Source organism: Taudactylus pleione, unplaced genomic scaffold (genome assembly GCF_031769625.1).
Source record: "Taudactylus pleione unplaced genomic scaffold, aTauple2 ptg000687l, whole genome shotgun sequence".
In the NCBI taxonomy this organism is placed as follows: domain Eukaryota; kingdom Metazoa; phylum Chordata; class Amphibia; order Anura; family Myobatrachidae; genus Taudactylus; species Taudactylus pleione.
In genome coordinates this window covers 1500976-1518000 of record NW_028285089.1, presented here as the reverse complement: position 1 = coordinate 1518000, position 17025 = coordinate 1500976, and the positions used below count along the sequence as shown (strand labels likewise).

General features: G+C 40.6%; 1 protein-coding gene across 2 annotated transcripts in view; it reads left to right on the top strand.

The window, feature by feature from the left end:
• The window catches only part of LGALS9 (galectin 9), a 49661-nt gene extending 33382 nt beyond the window's left edge, over positions 1-16279 (top strand). The window contains exons 4-10 of one of the 2 annotated variants that reach the window (XM_088456109.1): positions 469-588; positions 731-769; positions 4078-4122; positions 4566-4607; positions 11511-11599; positions 13102-13267; positions 15911-16279. In XM_088456109.1, the coding sequence (XP_088312235.1) occupies positions 469-588; positions 731-769; positions 4078-4122; positions 4566-4607; positions 11511-11599; positions 13102-13267; positions 15911-16057 (648 nt within the window). In that variant the 3' untranslated portion in view covers positions 16058-16279. The remainder of the gene's footprint in view (positions 1-468; positions 589-730; positions 770-4077; positions 4123-4565; positions 4608-11510; positions 11600-13101; positions 13268-15910) is intronic. The other variant, XM_088456111.1, reaches the window with a different exon arrangement.
• Positions 16280-17025: the final 746 nt, after the last annotated feature.

Genomic DNA, 17025 nt, shown 5'->3' with positions numbered 1-17025 from the left:
CTGCTGGTGTGCCCCTATTTTCTTACTGCCCTGATCTATGCTGAACACAATCGTGTATGTATTGTGAATTAGAGTGTGTGCACCCAGCCTCTCCCAATTACAGTGTTTTATATAGGGCACTTTGTTGTACTTTACAGTAAACTAGATGGAACCACTTTAATATTTAACAGTAAAGTTGGCCATTCAATGCAAGATAGTCATGCAAACCAAACTGGTTTGAGCGATTATCATTTAGTGTATGGTATTGAACATTCACAGCCTGAAATGGCAAAAAATTATTTAGATCGTTTGGTTTAGTTATCAAACCTTTCTGACCTTCCCTACTGCCATTCAGGTGACTTCATGCAGTGTATGGAAGGCTCTGCATACTAGCCCCTCATGCATGTTGACTGGTCGGCTGCAATCATGCAGTCTATGGCTAGCTCAAGATACTATTAGTATGTTGTCTCAAATTTATTTTCCTTCCAGGTGTCTGTGAACAGAAATCACTTTTTGGAGTATCATCACAGACTTCCTATTCATCGAGTCAACACATTAGCAATAAACGGCTGTGTTAGTCTTACAAGCATTGATATACAAGCTCCAGGGGTAAGCATTACTGTATATCTATATTGCTACATATTAAATATTATATTTTGATTATTACAATGATAAATAGTAGCTACTGCTCTGTACTTTAATTAACAAGTTTAATATGTTTATTTAGAACAAACAAACTTTATCATTTTAGGGCGGTTTTCCTCCTTTTGCAGCTGGACAAATGTACAACGTAAGTTCATGTTACTACACATAAGAGTCTGTAATTCATCTTACAATTTAAAGCACTTTTGAGCAAAATGTCTAAACTTTCTAGAACTAAGGCAAAGATTTATCAAAGCTTAAAGAGAGAGATAAAGCGGAGAGGGATAACGTACCAACCAATCAGCTTCTAACTGTCATTTTTCAAAAACCGCTTTTAACATGACAGAAGCTGATTGGTTGTTACATTGGGGTTTATGTATGAAGCAGTGGAGAAGTGGAACAGTGGAGAAGTTGCCACTAGCAACCAATCGGCTTCTAGTTATTATTTTATAGACTGTACTTGATAAATGCTAATTCAAAGCTGATTGGTTGCTCTGGGCAATTCTCCACTCTTTTCACTGCTTGATACATAAACCCGTTTATCCCTCTCCACAGGGGCGTATCTATAATGGGTGCAGGGAACACGGGCCCCTGGGTACAGGGGGGCCTCGCACCGCACACCCTGCACCCATAATATTACTTACCTCTTCGGAGTCCCACGTCGGCGCGGGGTTCCGGCGCTGTAAAATTACTGGAAAATGGCCGCGGCAGCCATTTTCCCATCGTTTGCACATGCACAGTACAGAAAAAATGGCCGCCGCGTCCATTTTCCCGGTGACCTGTGCATTCACTATAGACTCTGGGCACACTCTAGTGCCCAGAGTCTATAACTTCGGCTCTGGCCACGCACAGCTCAGTGCGCTGCCAGGCGGAGAGGAGGGGGCCCGTGTCGCAGACTGCACACGAGCCCCCTCCTCTAGAAACGCCCCTGCCTCTCCACTTTATCTCTCACCAAACTTTGATAAAACTCCCCCTAAGGGGCCTATGTATTAATAATCGCGGTACTGCTACGATTATTAATAATCCAACTCGCCTAGACTATTTTTATTTGTAATGAAAATATCCCGGCTATGTACTACCGGCTTTTTGAAGTTTAGTACATAGGGGTCAGATCGTAATCCCCATTGATAATAATGGGGACAGCGATCTGAAGTGCTAATTAGCACTTTGCCGGAGATTTCTGTGAAACTCTATTGCAATGCGCCATTAGTACATAGGATCGATACATAAATGTATGCATAATTTTATGTAAAAAATGGCTTGATACATTGGCCCCTTAATGTCTAAACTCTCTAGAATTGTACAGAATGAGCTTATGCTTTCCTGTGTGCAGTGGTGAGCTCTGGTATAAAAGTGTTTTGTTTTCTATAAGTAGGTAAAGTAGTTTATTGAGTATCCAGTATCATTTTGAGTGTTACATTGTTTGAGAGCATTAAAGGAATGAAGGTAATGTCCTTTTTATGCTTGTGTATATTTTAAACCTCTGCCTTCAAAGTATAGTATGATGACTACATTAAAGCTGCATTACTGTCTAAATGCTACATATTACTTACATGCTGCTTTCCCTCACTTGTGCTGTGCAGCTGGTTTTCCCCACAGCTCCAGCATCTCTGTATTACAGTCAGCAAAACTTTTAAGCTCAACATGGCCAAAGTGTGAGGAGGGAAAGGATCAGATAGAAACCAAGGTTGCAGCTTCTGATTGGTCCACCTGAACACACGCGCCCAGTGCTGCATCACACAGTGTTTTGGTTAGGCCTATTGTACAAGCTACTGAGTGAATGGAAAGGCGGCTGCATTGATAATCATTAATTAAGAATGATCTAGCTGGGGCACTAATGGGCTCATGTAAAGATGGACGGACGTCCCACTTTTAAATACAGAATGTTCTTTTCATTACTGCACATGCACAATAAAAGTACATACAGACTCAGGCACTTATGTCATTGTGCCTCTGTATGTTTGGAAGAAAGGGGCTGGCTTGTGTAGCCTCACTACTGCAGTGAATGGTCCAATTACTCCTCTTAAAATGAACAGTAAATACCAAAACTATGTAATACCAGTGTGGGCTGATACCACTATCTCAGAGAAACCAGCAACGTGTAGGATCCCCTGCATATTCTTATCTTTTGTGGGGTGTGGTATATGTCAACATTTATTATGTTGACATGAGAATGTTAACATAATGTCAACATTGGACATGTCAACATTCATTATGTAGACAGTGATGAAATGTCGACATGTTAGAAGGTTGACATATAGTCCCTGGTGGCCCAGCAGTGACTTACCTGCTCCCGACGGCTGCAGAAAATCCAGTGCTGCTTCTGCGTCCCGGCGGTCATGTGACTTTCAGGTCAGAGCTGTGATCCTCTGGTGTTCCAGATATATTTCTCCCCTAACTCTAATCCCTGCTCCTAACTCTCCCTCTAGTGCCTAACCATATCCCACCCTGCAGCCTGACCCTAACCTCCCTCCGCAGCCTGTCCCAAACCCTCCAGCTTAACCCTAATGTCGGCATTCAGACAATGTCGACATTTCACCTATCAAAAGAATGTCAACATGCCTGTCGAAATTTTTGCAATGCCGACATCATTACTGTCGACAATGTGGATGTCGAAATTGTTACTGTCAACCATTTGACTACATCCCCTATATAGCCCGGTCAGCATGTAGCAGTATTACCTAAAGGCTCGGGTCAGTAAAAAAAAGTGCCTCCACTTTTTCTAGAAGAAACCAGCCCCATGCTGACAGTACGGGGCTTTTCCCATAACTGTGGTACAGAGGGTGTGGGTTAACTGTAAGAAATGAAAGTGATGGCAACATTTTTACATGTTGCACTACCGCCCCTAGCATTCCCTGGCCACCTTAAAGTGTTTGGTACAACTACTTAAGCCAGCATACCCATGCCTGCCATGGTATACTAGTATTTATAAAACTACAAGCTCCAGTATACACTGACTACCATGGACTGCAGGGACCTGTAGTGCAACTTACAAAATTAAAACACCACAGACACCGATTTTCGAAATATTTTATTTGAAATAAAAACACCTAATACCCATGGCCCTGAGGCATCCCCGTCTTTAGTCCATGGGTTTCAAATAAAAACTGCCTTACAGACTTTGAGCAGTTGCTCCTTACAGAGAAGTGATATGCCACTTCTATTAGTATAACTTATCAAAAAATACTCATTTTAAGTCCTATGCACAGTGGCAGGCTGTAGCCCAATGCTATGTATATTTTTTATTGGCAGATTCTTTAATTGAATTAAAATTTTACTCTGTATGAGCCCTTTGTCTGCATCTTAACCTCTTACACATATTCTGGTGTCTTTTTAAAATTGTGATCTTCTAACTTGGCTAAGTTACAATTTAATACAGATTTGTGAATTTCTGTAACACAAATTTGTTTTTTTTATTTTCTTGTTTCCTGTTTCTATTTTCTTTCTTTCTTTCAGCCAGCATTCCCCCCACAGCAGTGTCCTCCTGGTGGTGGTTATACTGTAAGCTTTTACAATAAAAATACTATGTTAATTAGATAATTTGTCACACATGACAAGGATTTGGCCTTCTCTAATTCACCCATATGGTTTAGCCAATCCGAAGATGAAAAGGCAAGCTGTCGATACACTTCCTTTTTTGATGTTTAAGTGTCATTTAGTATGTTATAGATGTTATGTGTACAATATGAACCTAGCTGAGCAAGGAACAGATGTTTTCAAAGAGGAAAAAAGATTATATATTTTTAGACAATTTTTTTAATTTTTGATTAAGCAACAGTCATGCATGTTCAACAATAATTCAACAATAATTCAGAAATCTTTATAGCTGTGGATCTGTTTCTTGGTGACAAAGATGCGTGCATGCATGTATGTGTGTATATATAGGTAGTTATGGATCTTTTTTTTTTTTTTCACTAAAACTTTTATATATATTTTAATTGCAGCCAAACCCGTTTCCTGCTGGTCAATTTCAAGCAGCAAATTATGTAAGTACATGTTGCATGTTTGCTTCTGTTATTTTTTTCTTTATTTGGCTTAAACTTTAATTTGTCTTAAACTTGAGTGGAGGCTGCCAGTATTCTGAGCGCCGGTATTCCGACTGCTGTGATGGACAATACATCCCATTCTTTAATACTGTTCCACAAGTTTCACGTTTTCTGTTGTCATGAAAACAAGTAACAGTAAACCATGTACCTGAATAAAGTAGATATGGGGTTTAGTGTAATAGTTTGTTACATGTATTTTCTCTTTCACACAATACTTGGGTATTAGGGGACTTACTGGAGGTGCTTCTTTAAGATTTGGGTCCTGGGGCACATTTTCATTAAATGATTGGTGCTAATATCAACCAACATAACAACAAGATCAGTAGTTACATTTTGGAGGCTTCTTTGTTCTCAGGATATACCTCCATCTCCATTTTTATGTACTCTGGCTAGTGATTATTACTTTTTGAATATGCTTTATATGTCCAATTTATTTTCTTTTTATCTAATAGTAATCCTACCTAAACTAATTCATGTTTTTCATACTTTTTAGACATGTATGTAAGGTAATTATGTAGGTACTTATAACACTTTTTTTTATTATTTTTCTCTACAATGGGAAGGGAAAACCTCTACTGTATGTTCAGTATGCAACTTCTTTATAACTGAAGATTTCTGTATTGAGATGGGATTAGCCTTTACGGTAATCATGGCTGTGGCACGTACACATCACATCTAACGTGCACAGCGTGTGCCCCAACTCCCACTGCGCATGGCGTGCACATTAGGTGTGCCATGCTGGCTCTGCAGACACGGGAATGGAGAGAAAAGGGAATGAGGGGGTAAGTACAATGGGATGTAAGGGGCACAGCAGCTGAGGGGTCCATTTATTTTCATATGTATGTAGCAAAATACCTGAGTGCCGTTTCTTCCATGGAGATATATATATATCCTATATCCCTGCACTCACCTGAGACATTATTAATACTATTCATATGAAAACTATGGACCTGATACAGAGTTAGGAATAGAGTAAGAAAGAGCAAGTAACTGTGCATCTTGGCAAAACTATGCTGCACTGCAGGTGAGGCAGATGTAACATGTGCAAAGAGACTTAGATTTGGCAGGGGCATGTCCAAACTGACATCTAAATTGCAGTGTATAACATAATGCTTGCAAAAAAAATATCAGGTATCCCACCGTAGCGCCTGCTCAAAAAATAGTCAACTGATACTTAGCTTATATGTATCACGGATATCTTTGGACTTCTTATCTCCAGATAATGGTGAGGTATAACCAATGTATATCGTAACATGTAAAAAGAAGGAAAAGAAATCTAGCGCAGATGGTCTAACAATGAATTCCTTAAAATTCTAATGGATCTTTTTCCAAAATTACTGATACCATATGCATAAAATTGCTTATATGGAAGGCACTTAATGTATAAAGCACATTTATTCAAAGTACAAGTTAATATCCACATAAACACATACAGTACAATACACTAAAGGAGCTTCTAGATGGATAATGAGCATCCTTTATAACATCAATACACCATAGTCACAGGTGAAGTTGGCCTCCTACCAGAATCCAGGTAATCAGATGCATATAATAACTGGGAAGATGTATAAAACCCGGGTTCAGCCTCAGCTATTCGTCCTCATCTATCCCACACTGGTTCTGGGTGGATCCTGTGGCCCCTCTTTGCTGCCAACGTGTTTTTACCATTAAGGTCTTTGTCAAGGCAAATAGGAGATCTTACCTAAGCAGCTATATTTTTGTATAAAATAATGCTGTCCAGCCAAAACATTTATGAATTTGCACTTCTAATGGAAAGGCTCAGGGGTCTATTTATCAAGCAGTGGAAAGTATGGAGAAGTTGCCCATAGCAACCAATCAGCTCTACCTATTATTTTATAGACTGTACTAGATAAATGCTACTTCAAAGTAGGGGTGAGCGGGTTCGGATTTCTGAAATCCGTACCCCCCCCGAGCCCCCCCGATCCGAGGCCGATCTGAGTCAGGCTCGACTTTTCCCGTCTGACTCTGATCTGAAATCAAGGCAAAATGTCATCTTCCCGCCTTCCGGGTCGCGCAGGTTTTGGATCCTATATAAGGTACCCGCGTCGGTGCCATTTTCTCACTCGGCTGTGGACAGTGAAGAGGGAGGGTGGGAGTTAGGGCTGGCTGGGCTGTGTAGTGTAGTGTAGTGCAGTGTAGTGTTGTGCTGCGCTGTGCTGCTGTTGTCCATAGGGGCTGTGTCCACTACTTCAAAGTCCATAGGGGCTGGCTGGACTGTGTTGTGCAGTCAGTTGTCCATAGGGGCCGTGTCCACTCCAAAGTCCTGTGCAGTGTCCCAGTCCTAAAGAGGTGCTGTAGTGTTGTCCAGGGGGTGCTCTGTCCGTCAGGGGTGCTCCCCCCAAGTGCAAAAAAAATATTTTTTCTGTGTTTGTGAATTGTGTGCACTGTGGCTGCACGTGCATCAACAAAGGAGCAGCGCCAAGCGTGCGCCTGTGTCTCATAAGTAAAAGGCCGGCTGGCTTGTCCGTTAAAGGGTGCTGTAACCCCCAAAGGGCACTCCAAACAAACTAAAAAAATATATTTTTTTGTGTTTGTGAATTATGTGCGCAGTAGCCGCACGTGCATCAACAAAGTAGTGCCAAGCGTGCGCCTTTGTCCCATAAATAAAGGGCCGGCTGGATTGACCGCTAAAGGGTGCTGTAACCCCCAAAGGGCACTCCAAACAAAGGAGCAGCGCCAAGCGTGCGCCTGTGTCCCATAAGTAAAGGGCCGGCTGGCTCATTTCTTAAAGGGTGGTGTAACCCACAAAGTGCACTACTCTCCAGCAAAAATAAAAAAATATTTTCTGTGTTTGTGTGCGCCTTAGCCGTACGTATATATCAATATAACATAAATGGAGGACCAAACTTTCTCCGATGAAAATAAAATAGGGAAAGATCAAGAACCACTTCCTCCTAGTGCTGTTGCTGCTGCTGGGAGTTGTTCATCATCCCAGAGAGGAAGTAGGAACACCACTACTTTTACTAAACAATTGACCCTCCAACAGTCTCTAGCGAGAAGGATGAAGTACGACAGCAGTCATCCTGAAGCAAAACGTATAACTGAGGCCTTGACTGCTATGTTGGTGTTAGACGTGCATCCGGTATCCGCCATTAGTGCAGTGGGATTTAGACAATTGATGGAGGTAGTGTGTCCCCGGTTCCAAATCCCGTCTAGATTCCACCTGCATCCTCAAAGCAGCAGCGACAAGCGTGCGTCTGTCTGTTAAAGGGTGGTGTAACCCTCAAAGTGTGTTTGTGACTGCACGTGCATCAACACAGTAGCAGCGCCAAGCGCACGCCTGTGTCATAAGTCAAGGGCCGGTTTGGACATCTGGTCCGGACTGAAGGACGTGCCAACAATTTCTGACAAGTCTGCTGTCACTGCATATGATACTGTCCTCAAAGCAGCAGCGACAAGCGTGCGTCTGTCTGTTAAAGGGTGGTGTAACCCCCAAAGTGCGCTCCAACCAAAATAAAATAATCTTCTTTTTTTCTGTGTTTGTGTGTGAAATGTATGCACAGAAGCCGCACCTGCATCCTCAAAGCAGCAGCGACAAGCGTGCGTCTGTCTGTTAAAGGATTACATCGGTGACGGCATCCAAGTATGCATGTCAGACAGTCCGTACATGTACTGGCAGGAAAAAGAGGCAATTTGGAGGCCCCTGTACAAACTGGCTCTATTTTACCTGAGTTGCCCCCCCTCCAGTGTGTACTCCGAAAGAGTGTTTAGTGCAGCCGGGAACCTTGTCAGCAAAAGGCGTAGGAGAAGATGATGTTCATAAAATGAATTATCAACTCTTCCAGGGAGACCAGCCTCCAGAACGTACAGAGGGACCTGTGGTGGTGGATTCCAGTGGGGACGAATTAATGCTCTGTGAGGAAGTACACAACACTGAAGAGGGTGAGGAATCGGTGAATGAGGAGGATGAGGATGACATCTTGCCTCCGTAGAGCCAGTTTGTGCAGGGACAGATTAATTGCCAGCTTGTTTTGTGGGGGCCCAAACGAACCAATAATTTCAGCCACAGTCGTGTGGCAGACCCTGGCGCTGAAATGATTGGTTTGTTAAAGTGTGCATGTCCTGTTTATACAACATAAGGGTGGGTGGGAGGGCCCAAGGACAATTCCATCTTGCACCTCTTTTTTTTCTTTGCATTATGTACTGTTTGGGGCCTAGTTTTTCAAACTGCCATCCTGTCTGCCACTGCAGTGTCACTCCTAGATGGGCCACGTGTTTGTGCCGCCCACTCGTGTCGCTTAGCATAGTCATCCATCTACCTCGGTGCAACCTTTTGGACATAAAAACACTATTGTGAGGTGTTCAGAATAGACTGGAAATGAGTGGAAATTAAGGTTTTTGAGGTTAATAATAGCATAGGAGCAGAAAAATCAACACATTCTGTGATTTTAGCTGTTTTTATGCTTTTTAAAAAAAAAAAATACAGATCCAAAACCCAGAACCCAAAACACCAAAGGGTGGTTTTGGCAAAACCAATCCAGATCCAAAACACGAAGAAAGATCCAGATCCAAAACCAAAACACAAAACACGAAAAGTGGCCGGTGCACACCCCTACTTCAAAGCTGATTGGTTGCTATGAGCAACTTCTCCACTGGTTCACTTCTCCACACTTTTCACTGCTTGATAAATAGACCCCTTAATCGCTAAATTCCCCACTCCGATAGGCTCTCAAACTTTCTAGTCCACTGTATATCATACTTGACAATATTTCTGACCTCATCTCTGGGAGATGCTGTATTGACAAGAGGACTGTATCACAGCCTAAGGGGGTCTATTTACTCAGCAGTGTTAGGAGACAGAGTGAAAAGTGATTAGAAAGTGATAAGGTGCCAGCCAATCAGCTCCCAACTGTTATCTCACAGGCTGTGTTTGAAAAATGACAGTTGGGAGCTGATTGGCTGGTACATTATCACTTTTCACTCTGTCTCCTAACACTGCTTAGTAAATAGACCCCTTAAGCTCTAATAACCCTTTACATGCTATTCCTTCAAGCACTTTCCACATTTACATGTAGGTGATAAGAAAGAATTGCGGCACTCATTCATGGAAACTGTGATAAGCTATAGCGTAATCTAATGCAGGCCAGATTTTTTTTTATACAGGTCTCATCATACGCCATCACAGTTACACTGCATGGGAAGATTATAGACTTATTAACTGCACATGCTGGGACGTTGGTACAAGAACATTTTTCCACATGGTTTGGACTCTGCTCTCTCTACACACTTGGATATTCCATTGCTTAACTCACTTAAGCGGGTGCGCACCTGGGCGACATAAGCTATACACATCTATCAATCTGCTGCTTGATGTGTCTGTGCTGATCACACAACTGGGCGGGCATTTAGATTTGCCCACTAAGGGCCGAATTCAATTAGTTTCACACCCGCGATACTTTTTTGCCTGCTGGACTTTTTGCCTATATTGCGTGTTTTGCATGCGGAAAAGTATCAGGCGCGCTCCCGCTATTCGCCGTATTCAATTAGAAAGGACGCAAAAACGGCACCCTGCAAAACTGAAACAGGCGAAAAGTCCTGTAAAAAATGGGGAGCTCAGCCTGACACCCCCCCCAAAAGATGCACTAACATTGGGGATCACTATAGATTCCCCCGATTAGCCCTAATGAAGGTATTTGGGGTACTTAAGTTGTGTCAATTGGTGCCAATTAGCGCATTCACACAAGTGGTGTAGAATAGCATTAAGCAGTTTTTTTATGTGAAAATAACTACTCCCAGCAAATTTGGGGTACCTGAAACTGGGTGCTAGCATATTTTTAAGTTGCTAAAGTGAAGTTTTAAATTACGTTAAAAATCCACTTGCCGCAAGCACCTGCAATCAAAAAACACCTGCACCATACTTGGGAAACCCCCTGAAGTCTATTTCGCTATTTTTTAAGTTTGTCCCTCAACTATGCACCTTGTCGCCCCAAAAATGAATGTACTTTTTTGTGGTGTTCTAAAGTATTTTTTACATTTTTTTTTTTTTTTTACACAGTTTATCTTTGGGAGACTGTCCTAAGGGTGCAGGGGGGTTTCCCAAAGTTTTCCCCCCAAACCCTCAATTCTGTACTCTTTTCCACCGATTACATTTGCATTGACTCTTCGCATACGCGAAAAGTCTTTGGAATTGAATACGGTGGAAACTACGAAATTACGTCATCCACTATACTTTTCCGCGGATTCGGACTTTGCGCCTCTAATTCAATACAGCCCTAAGTTGAGATGTCAGTCAATGACTATCCCTGCAGCAAGTGTACCGGCTGTCAGCGGGTCACCCGTACACACAGCCAGATGTGGCGATGTATGGCATCATCTGTGCTGCAGGGCATATGCGATATGTCTGAACGACTTCCCTGCTGATGCACTATGCGATATGTCATTCGTCGGCTGATTGAACGACCTGGAGCCACCATCCCCCCTTCCCGTGAAGAGAATATATATTTCTATACCTTTTACATGTAACATGCTGTAAAGGAATTTCTCTCACATAGAGATTTGCTGACCACTTTATCCCTTACAGTTTAGGCTAGTAAATTTGCCTTAACAGTACTGTTCATTTACCTTATCAGAAGATATTGCCTCACAAAAGTCTATAACTTAGAGCCTCTTTATTTCTCTCAGTTGACATGCTATAGTAAAGGGACTGTACAGTAGAAAGCTACCTTGGTTTTACTTGCCTTATGGATGTCTGAATTGCATGGTGGAGATTCTACTGATTTTCCTATGTTTTCACTTTGTTTATGTTTCAGTTCATGGAAACATGTAAAAAAATATCATAGCTTTAAGAGTAATTTCGTCTAGACACTTTTTTTGTGCCTATAGGTAATCCCATACCAAACTAACATCCATGGAGGCCTATTTCCTTCCAAGATGATTGTCATCAGAGGAGCTGTCACTGGACACCCAAAGAGGTAAATGACAGTAAAAATTATTTTCAGAATTTACAATTTAGGTGTTCAGTGTAATTGGGTATAACAATAAGCTTTGTCCTTACATCAGCTTCAAGCTAAAAGTAGCATTAGTGCATTTTTTAGATGCACCATTAGATGAACGACAGGGATCATAAAACAGGTAATAAATTGATCTCCTGCGCTGCCTGTCAGGACACAGGAGGAGGTGCTGTTGTGCTTTCTGGGAAGAGTGATCATATAAAGATGAATGACAATTGTTATGCACAGAGAGCATTTGCGTACTTTGTGCTCAGTAGGTAAGTAAAGTTGGAAGATGACTTGATAGACACACTACAATGACTCCTTGTGGTATATATTAACAGCCACTAGTGTTGTCACAGTTTGAACTATTCCCAATAACGTAGTGTCACTATACCACTTTGTACATATTGCAGGGATCTCTGTACAAATAATATTTTGTTTGAAATTTTGATCAAACTATTCTTAATTTATCTTGTTTTTCGGAGCCATTTGTCCATATTTAGGGTGGCAGTGACATAAATTAGCAGTGACATAGATTAGCAGATGTTTACTTTTTTTTCTTATTCAAAGGTTTAATTCCAAAAATATAATTTCCTCTCTTATAGATGGATTTTTAGAAAGACCATATTGAAAATCCTCTTTCAGCATTTAGAAATCTGGCCACTATTAGGGGGCAGGGATGGCTGCAGTGTCTACTTTTTACACATTGAAAAGTCACTTTCCAGCTGCCATGCTGGACTCTGAGCTCCATACACTGGTGCATCACATAATGTGCACAGCATGAAATAGTGTGAAAATATCTGAACTTCCTTTATTAAAGTTTTGTAATAAAGTAATATACTCAATAAGTTACATAATATATAGATAGATAGATAGATATATATATATATATATATATATATATATATATATATATATATATATATATATATATGGATTATTCACACCCATTTCCTGTTAATGCACCTGAACTAATTAACTGCCAGCTAAGTAACTCCTGAAAACACAAATAATATTACAAATGGATTCTAGTAGGTTTTTGTCACACTTCTGCATTCTAAACGTTTAATGCTATATTTGAACATTTAAATAGTGGCATCAATAAATTAGACTGTATTGATAATAGGGCAACACATGGAAAATTCATACAAAATGCACATTACTTGTTTTTACCTGTTATCACAGGCTATATGTATGACTATGAATGGGTGTTAATAGTCTCTTGATGAAAGGATAATATAAAAGTTATCAGCCAGTAAATCAGTATTTGAATATTGTATATTGTTATAGAACTTCAGTACTATGTAAGGTTCAGTTAGTTTTACAAGAGTATTGGAATATTTTCATTTTATTTAAAAATCCACAAAACTCTCTCATTTGATATTTAAAGGTGTTTGCTTGTCTTTTACAATTGTACACGAGAAATTAAGCATGATTGTATTTGACATATAATGACTTACCATTCCAAAACCTATCTACAGATTTCATGTGAACCTGAAATTCAGCGGTGGAACTGCCCTTCATTTTAATCCAAGATTTGATGAGAATACCATTGTACGGAACAGTCGTTTGAACAACAATTGGGGTAAAGAAGAGCGCCAGATGCCCAGCTGTGGAATGTGTTTTGCAACAGGGCAAAGCTTTGTGGTAAGTCTAGTCACACTGTTTTAGTCTAATTTGTAATCTCCAGGGATTGTAATTGACTCCAGATATAATGTTGAATTAAACTTTCATGCCTCTAAAATTCAGGAAATTTTCATTGCTTGCATACATTTGTTCATTTCTCAATTTATTTGTATAATGCATAATGAAAGACTAAACTTTATAGGGGAATTCTGTTAGCTGCGGGATTTACAGTGGGCTTTTAGCACTCAGATCAAGTGACCAGCGCTATTCAATCATATCCCACAGTAAGTCCCGCGGCTAATGCACGTTAAGTGTCCGGAGCTATCCAATTATCACGCGCAGTAAACCCATAGGGTGCACTTAACGCAGATTTCTGTTCTCATCCTACTGAGGTGCGAATAGAAATCAGTGTTAAGTGCATCCTAGGGGCTTATCGCAGGCAGGAATTGCATAGCATGAAAAAATCTGGGCTCTTAACCTGGGAGCGAAATCCCGCAGCTAATTGAATTAACCGCTAAAGGTGCATACACACGTAAAGATTTTCTGTCCAACCATCCGTCTAGTTGATTGGTTGGAATGAAAATCTGGTAAGGTATGAAAGCAAATGACAATCAGCAATTTGCTCCCAAATGCCGGAAAATGGACAAAAACTGTTGTTTGAACAAATTGTTTAGATCAAACATTTATCAAACTTGTCTGATGACCATTTTCATCTGTTTTCTGGCATTTAGGAGCAAATTGCTGATCATCAGTTACTCCCATACGTTACCAGATTTTCATTCCAACCAATCAACTAGTTGAATGGTTGGACAGAAAATCTTTACGTGTGTATGCACCTTAAGACATCCCTGGGTTATAAATATATTTTGCAAGGACTACATAAAATGCATTTAGACACCTGTGTGTACTTTTTATGTTTTTGATCTGTATTTTAATCAACTGACTGAATCTATGCTGCTGCTGCTCCAGAGGTCTGAATGCTTTCTATTAAATCCTCATGCTTTTAATTTGGTTTTAATCAATTAAAGGTTCATTAAAGTACTGCAAATTAATTTAATCATTAAATTATTAACAAATGACGTCAACTTGTAAGTGAATCACTTTTTTCTAGTGAAAGTTTAAAAGCCACATTGTGTACACTAGTCAGATAACTGCAGGATCCAGGAACTGTGAGAGTGCATACTCCTGATTGTACCATAGGTCTAGTTTACATTTCTTTGTGTCATGTCACAAAAGGTGCTGCAACTTATTAAAACTAGGCATTAGTGTGTTGTAACTACAACTGCTTTCAAAATTTAGGCAGTGGGGTGCTCTCCCAGAACAGTATGTACTATCCTAAAAAACAAGCATTGCCTTCAATTCAGAATCTTTTGTTTGTTAGGATGATATGAAACATAATTGCCATCTGATACAATGATCCCCTTACCGCGATTGATATTTAACACACTCCCAATGGATGTCCATAGAGCTGGACTGGTCTCCCTTATGCATGTAGACTATCAAGTCACCCTAACTCCTGAACATAAATCACACGTTATGCATATGATGAAAGCTTAGATAATTTTGAATAATTTTAGACACACAGCCATTTTTATGGTTTAAAACCAGAGGTTCCTAAAGTCAGTCCTCAAGACACGGTAACATTCCAGGTTTTAAGGATATCCATGCTTGATCTAGTTAGTACCTCAGTGAAATTGATTTATCAATCTGTGTTCAACAATGAATATCCTTAAATCTGGACTGTTAGGGTGCCTTGAGATTGGTTTAAACCAGTAGTTGCCAAACTCCAATCACTGCTAACAGGTTCTCACCTCTATGCTAAAGCCATTTTTCAACATTTGCCCATGTCACATTCACTGAATTTGTTATGCAGTTCCCACAGAAATGACACTGTTTTCCAGAAGACATTGCATTGTCTTTTTTGTGCCATGGAACACGTCAAATAAAATGTAACCAAAAGCAATACTTTGTGGTTCTTGCTTTAACATTATTCCACCTTTGGTATACTGTGGGCCTGCTTCAGCAAGGATCTCAGTTGCTAATATGCACGCAGTTGGCCGATTGTTACTTTTTGTGCTTGCGTATGCATCGCAGTGTGCGCACGAGAACTGGCCACTGCGATCAGGACTGCGATCGCAGCGGCTACCCAGAGCCATTGCAGAGTGACTGACAGGAAGTGTGCCGTTTGTGGCTGGTGACAGGGGGGTGGTCGGCAATACGCAGGCGTACCAATGCGTTTCAATGCCGTTGCAGGGGCATGCATAAATTATCCACTGCGATGCCCTATGCAGCCTGAGACCTCATAGCGTGCGCTGAAGTTAGCGATTTCTGAGTAAGGTCAGGGCTTGTGCAAGTGTGCGTGAGGCTGTGATGGTACTCAATTGTACCGATGGTTTCGCAGTCCTGCTAAACATTACGGATGTGTGTAAGGTAAAGTGGGCATCCTTATGTAGTGCTGCGGCGGCATAGCGATCACAGTGAATTAGCATACTATCGCAGTTGAACTGCGTGCACAATCGCTATTGCATTCGCAGTTGCAATCCATAGTGAATCAGGCCCTATATATACACACTGACTGACATATTTATTTATTTTTTTTACATATTGTGCCTGCAGTTTAATATTTTTCATTTTATGTAATTGGAATGTCTTTCTCTTTCACAGATTGAAATTATTTGTGAACACCACGGTTTCAAAGTGAATGTGAATGGGAACCACGTGTGCACATTCAATCACCGTGTGCCGAACCTACAGCAAATAGACACTCTGCAGATAGAAGGCGACGTTGTATTGCAGCATGTCCAAGTCTAGCTATTGGTGTGCTCTGTCAGAGTCTTTGTTATTGCTTATATATGCTTCACTTGTTTAATAGCACTCTGTCTGATGCTGTTATGGTATATTTAATATTCATTGCACAGTGAAGAAGCATATCTAAAATACAAGTTGCTTTTATTTGAATGAATACATGTATAATTATAAATCTAAAATTGTTAACATCAAGAAATTGAGAATAAAAATGTACCATATTTTTTATGGTAGTTTTCTGGTTTCTTTAATGCAGTGGTTCTCAAACTCAGTCCTCAGGACCCCACACAGTGCACGTTTTGCAGGTCACCCAGCAGGTGCACAGGTGTAATCATTACTCAATGACACAGTTTAAAAGGTCCAAAGGTGGAGCTAATTATTTCAATTGATTCAGTGTGGAGACATGGAAAACATGCACTGTTTGGGGTCCTGAGGACCGAGTTTGAGAACCTGTGCTTTAATGTGAACTATTTGGAATTCATAAAAAAACGACTTTTTTTCACAAGACATGGACTGATTATTTAAAGGTAGAATTGGAATAGCTGGTCATAATTGTAAATACAAAGCACTGACATTAGGGAGATGATGGTGAGGCCTGGCTGTTTGGATTGCATATTCCACATATACATATTCGCCCTCTTTACATTGATTTTCAGAATATTGTATCCATCTTAGGCACATGTGTAGTGCTACATAGTTATGTCTGTAAGAAGCATAAATACAGAAGCTACACCCACAATGGGGTTTATGAATCTAAAAAGAAGGGATGGCAATAAACCATCAATCGTTTACAACCATCGATGGTTAATTAGCAATGGCCGATTTTGTCATCAATATCGATGGCAGAGATCCAATGATTCTCTGCCATCCTTTGCAGACTAGGACCCAATGTTTTTTTTTCTTTTTCTGTCAGCATAGAGTTTAGCCCCACCCAGGTGGCCCACTAAACCCCACCCCCCTTCTGACTGGCCCTG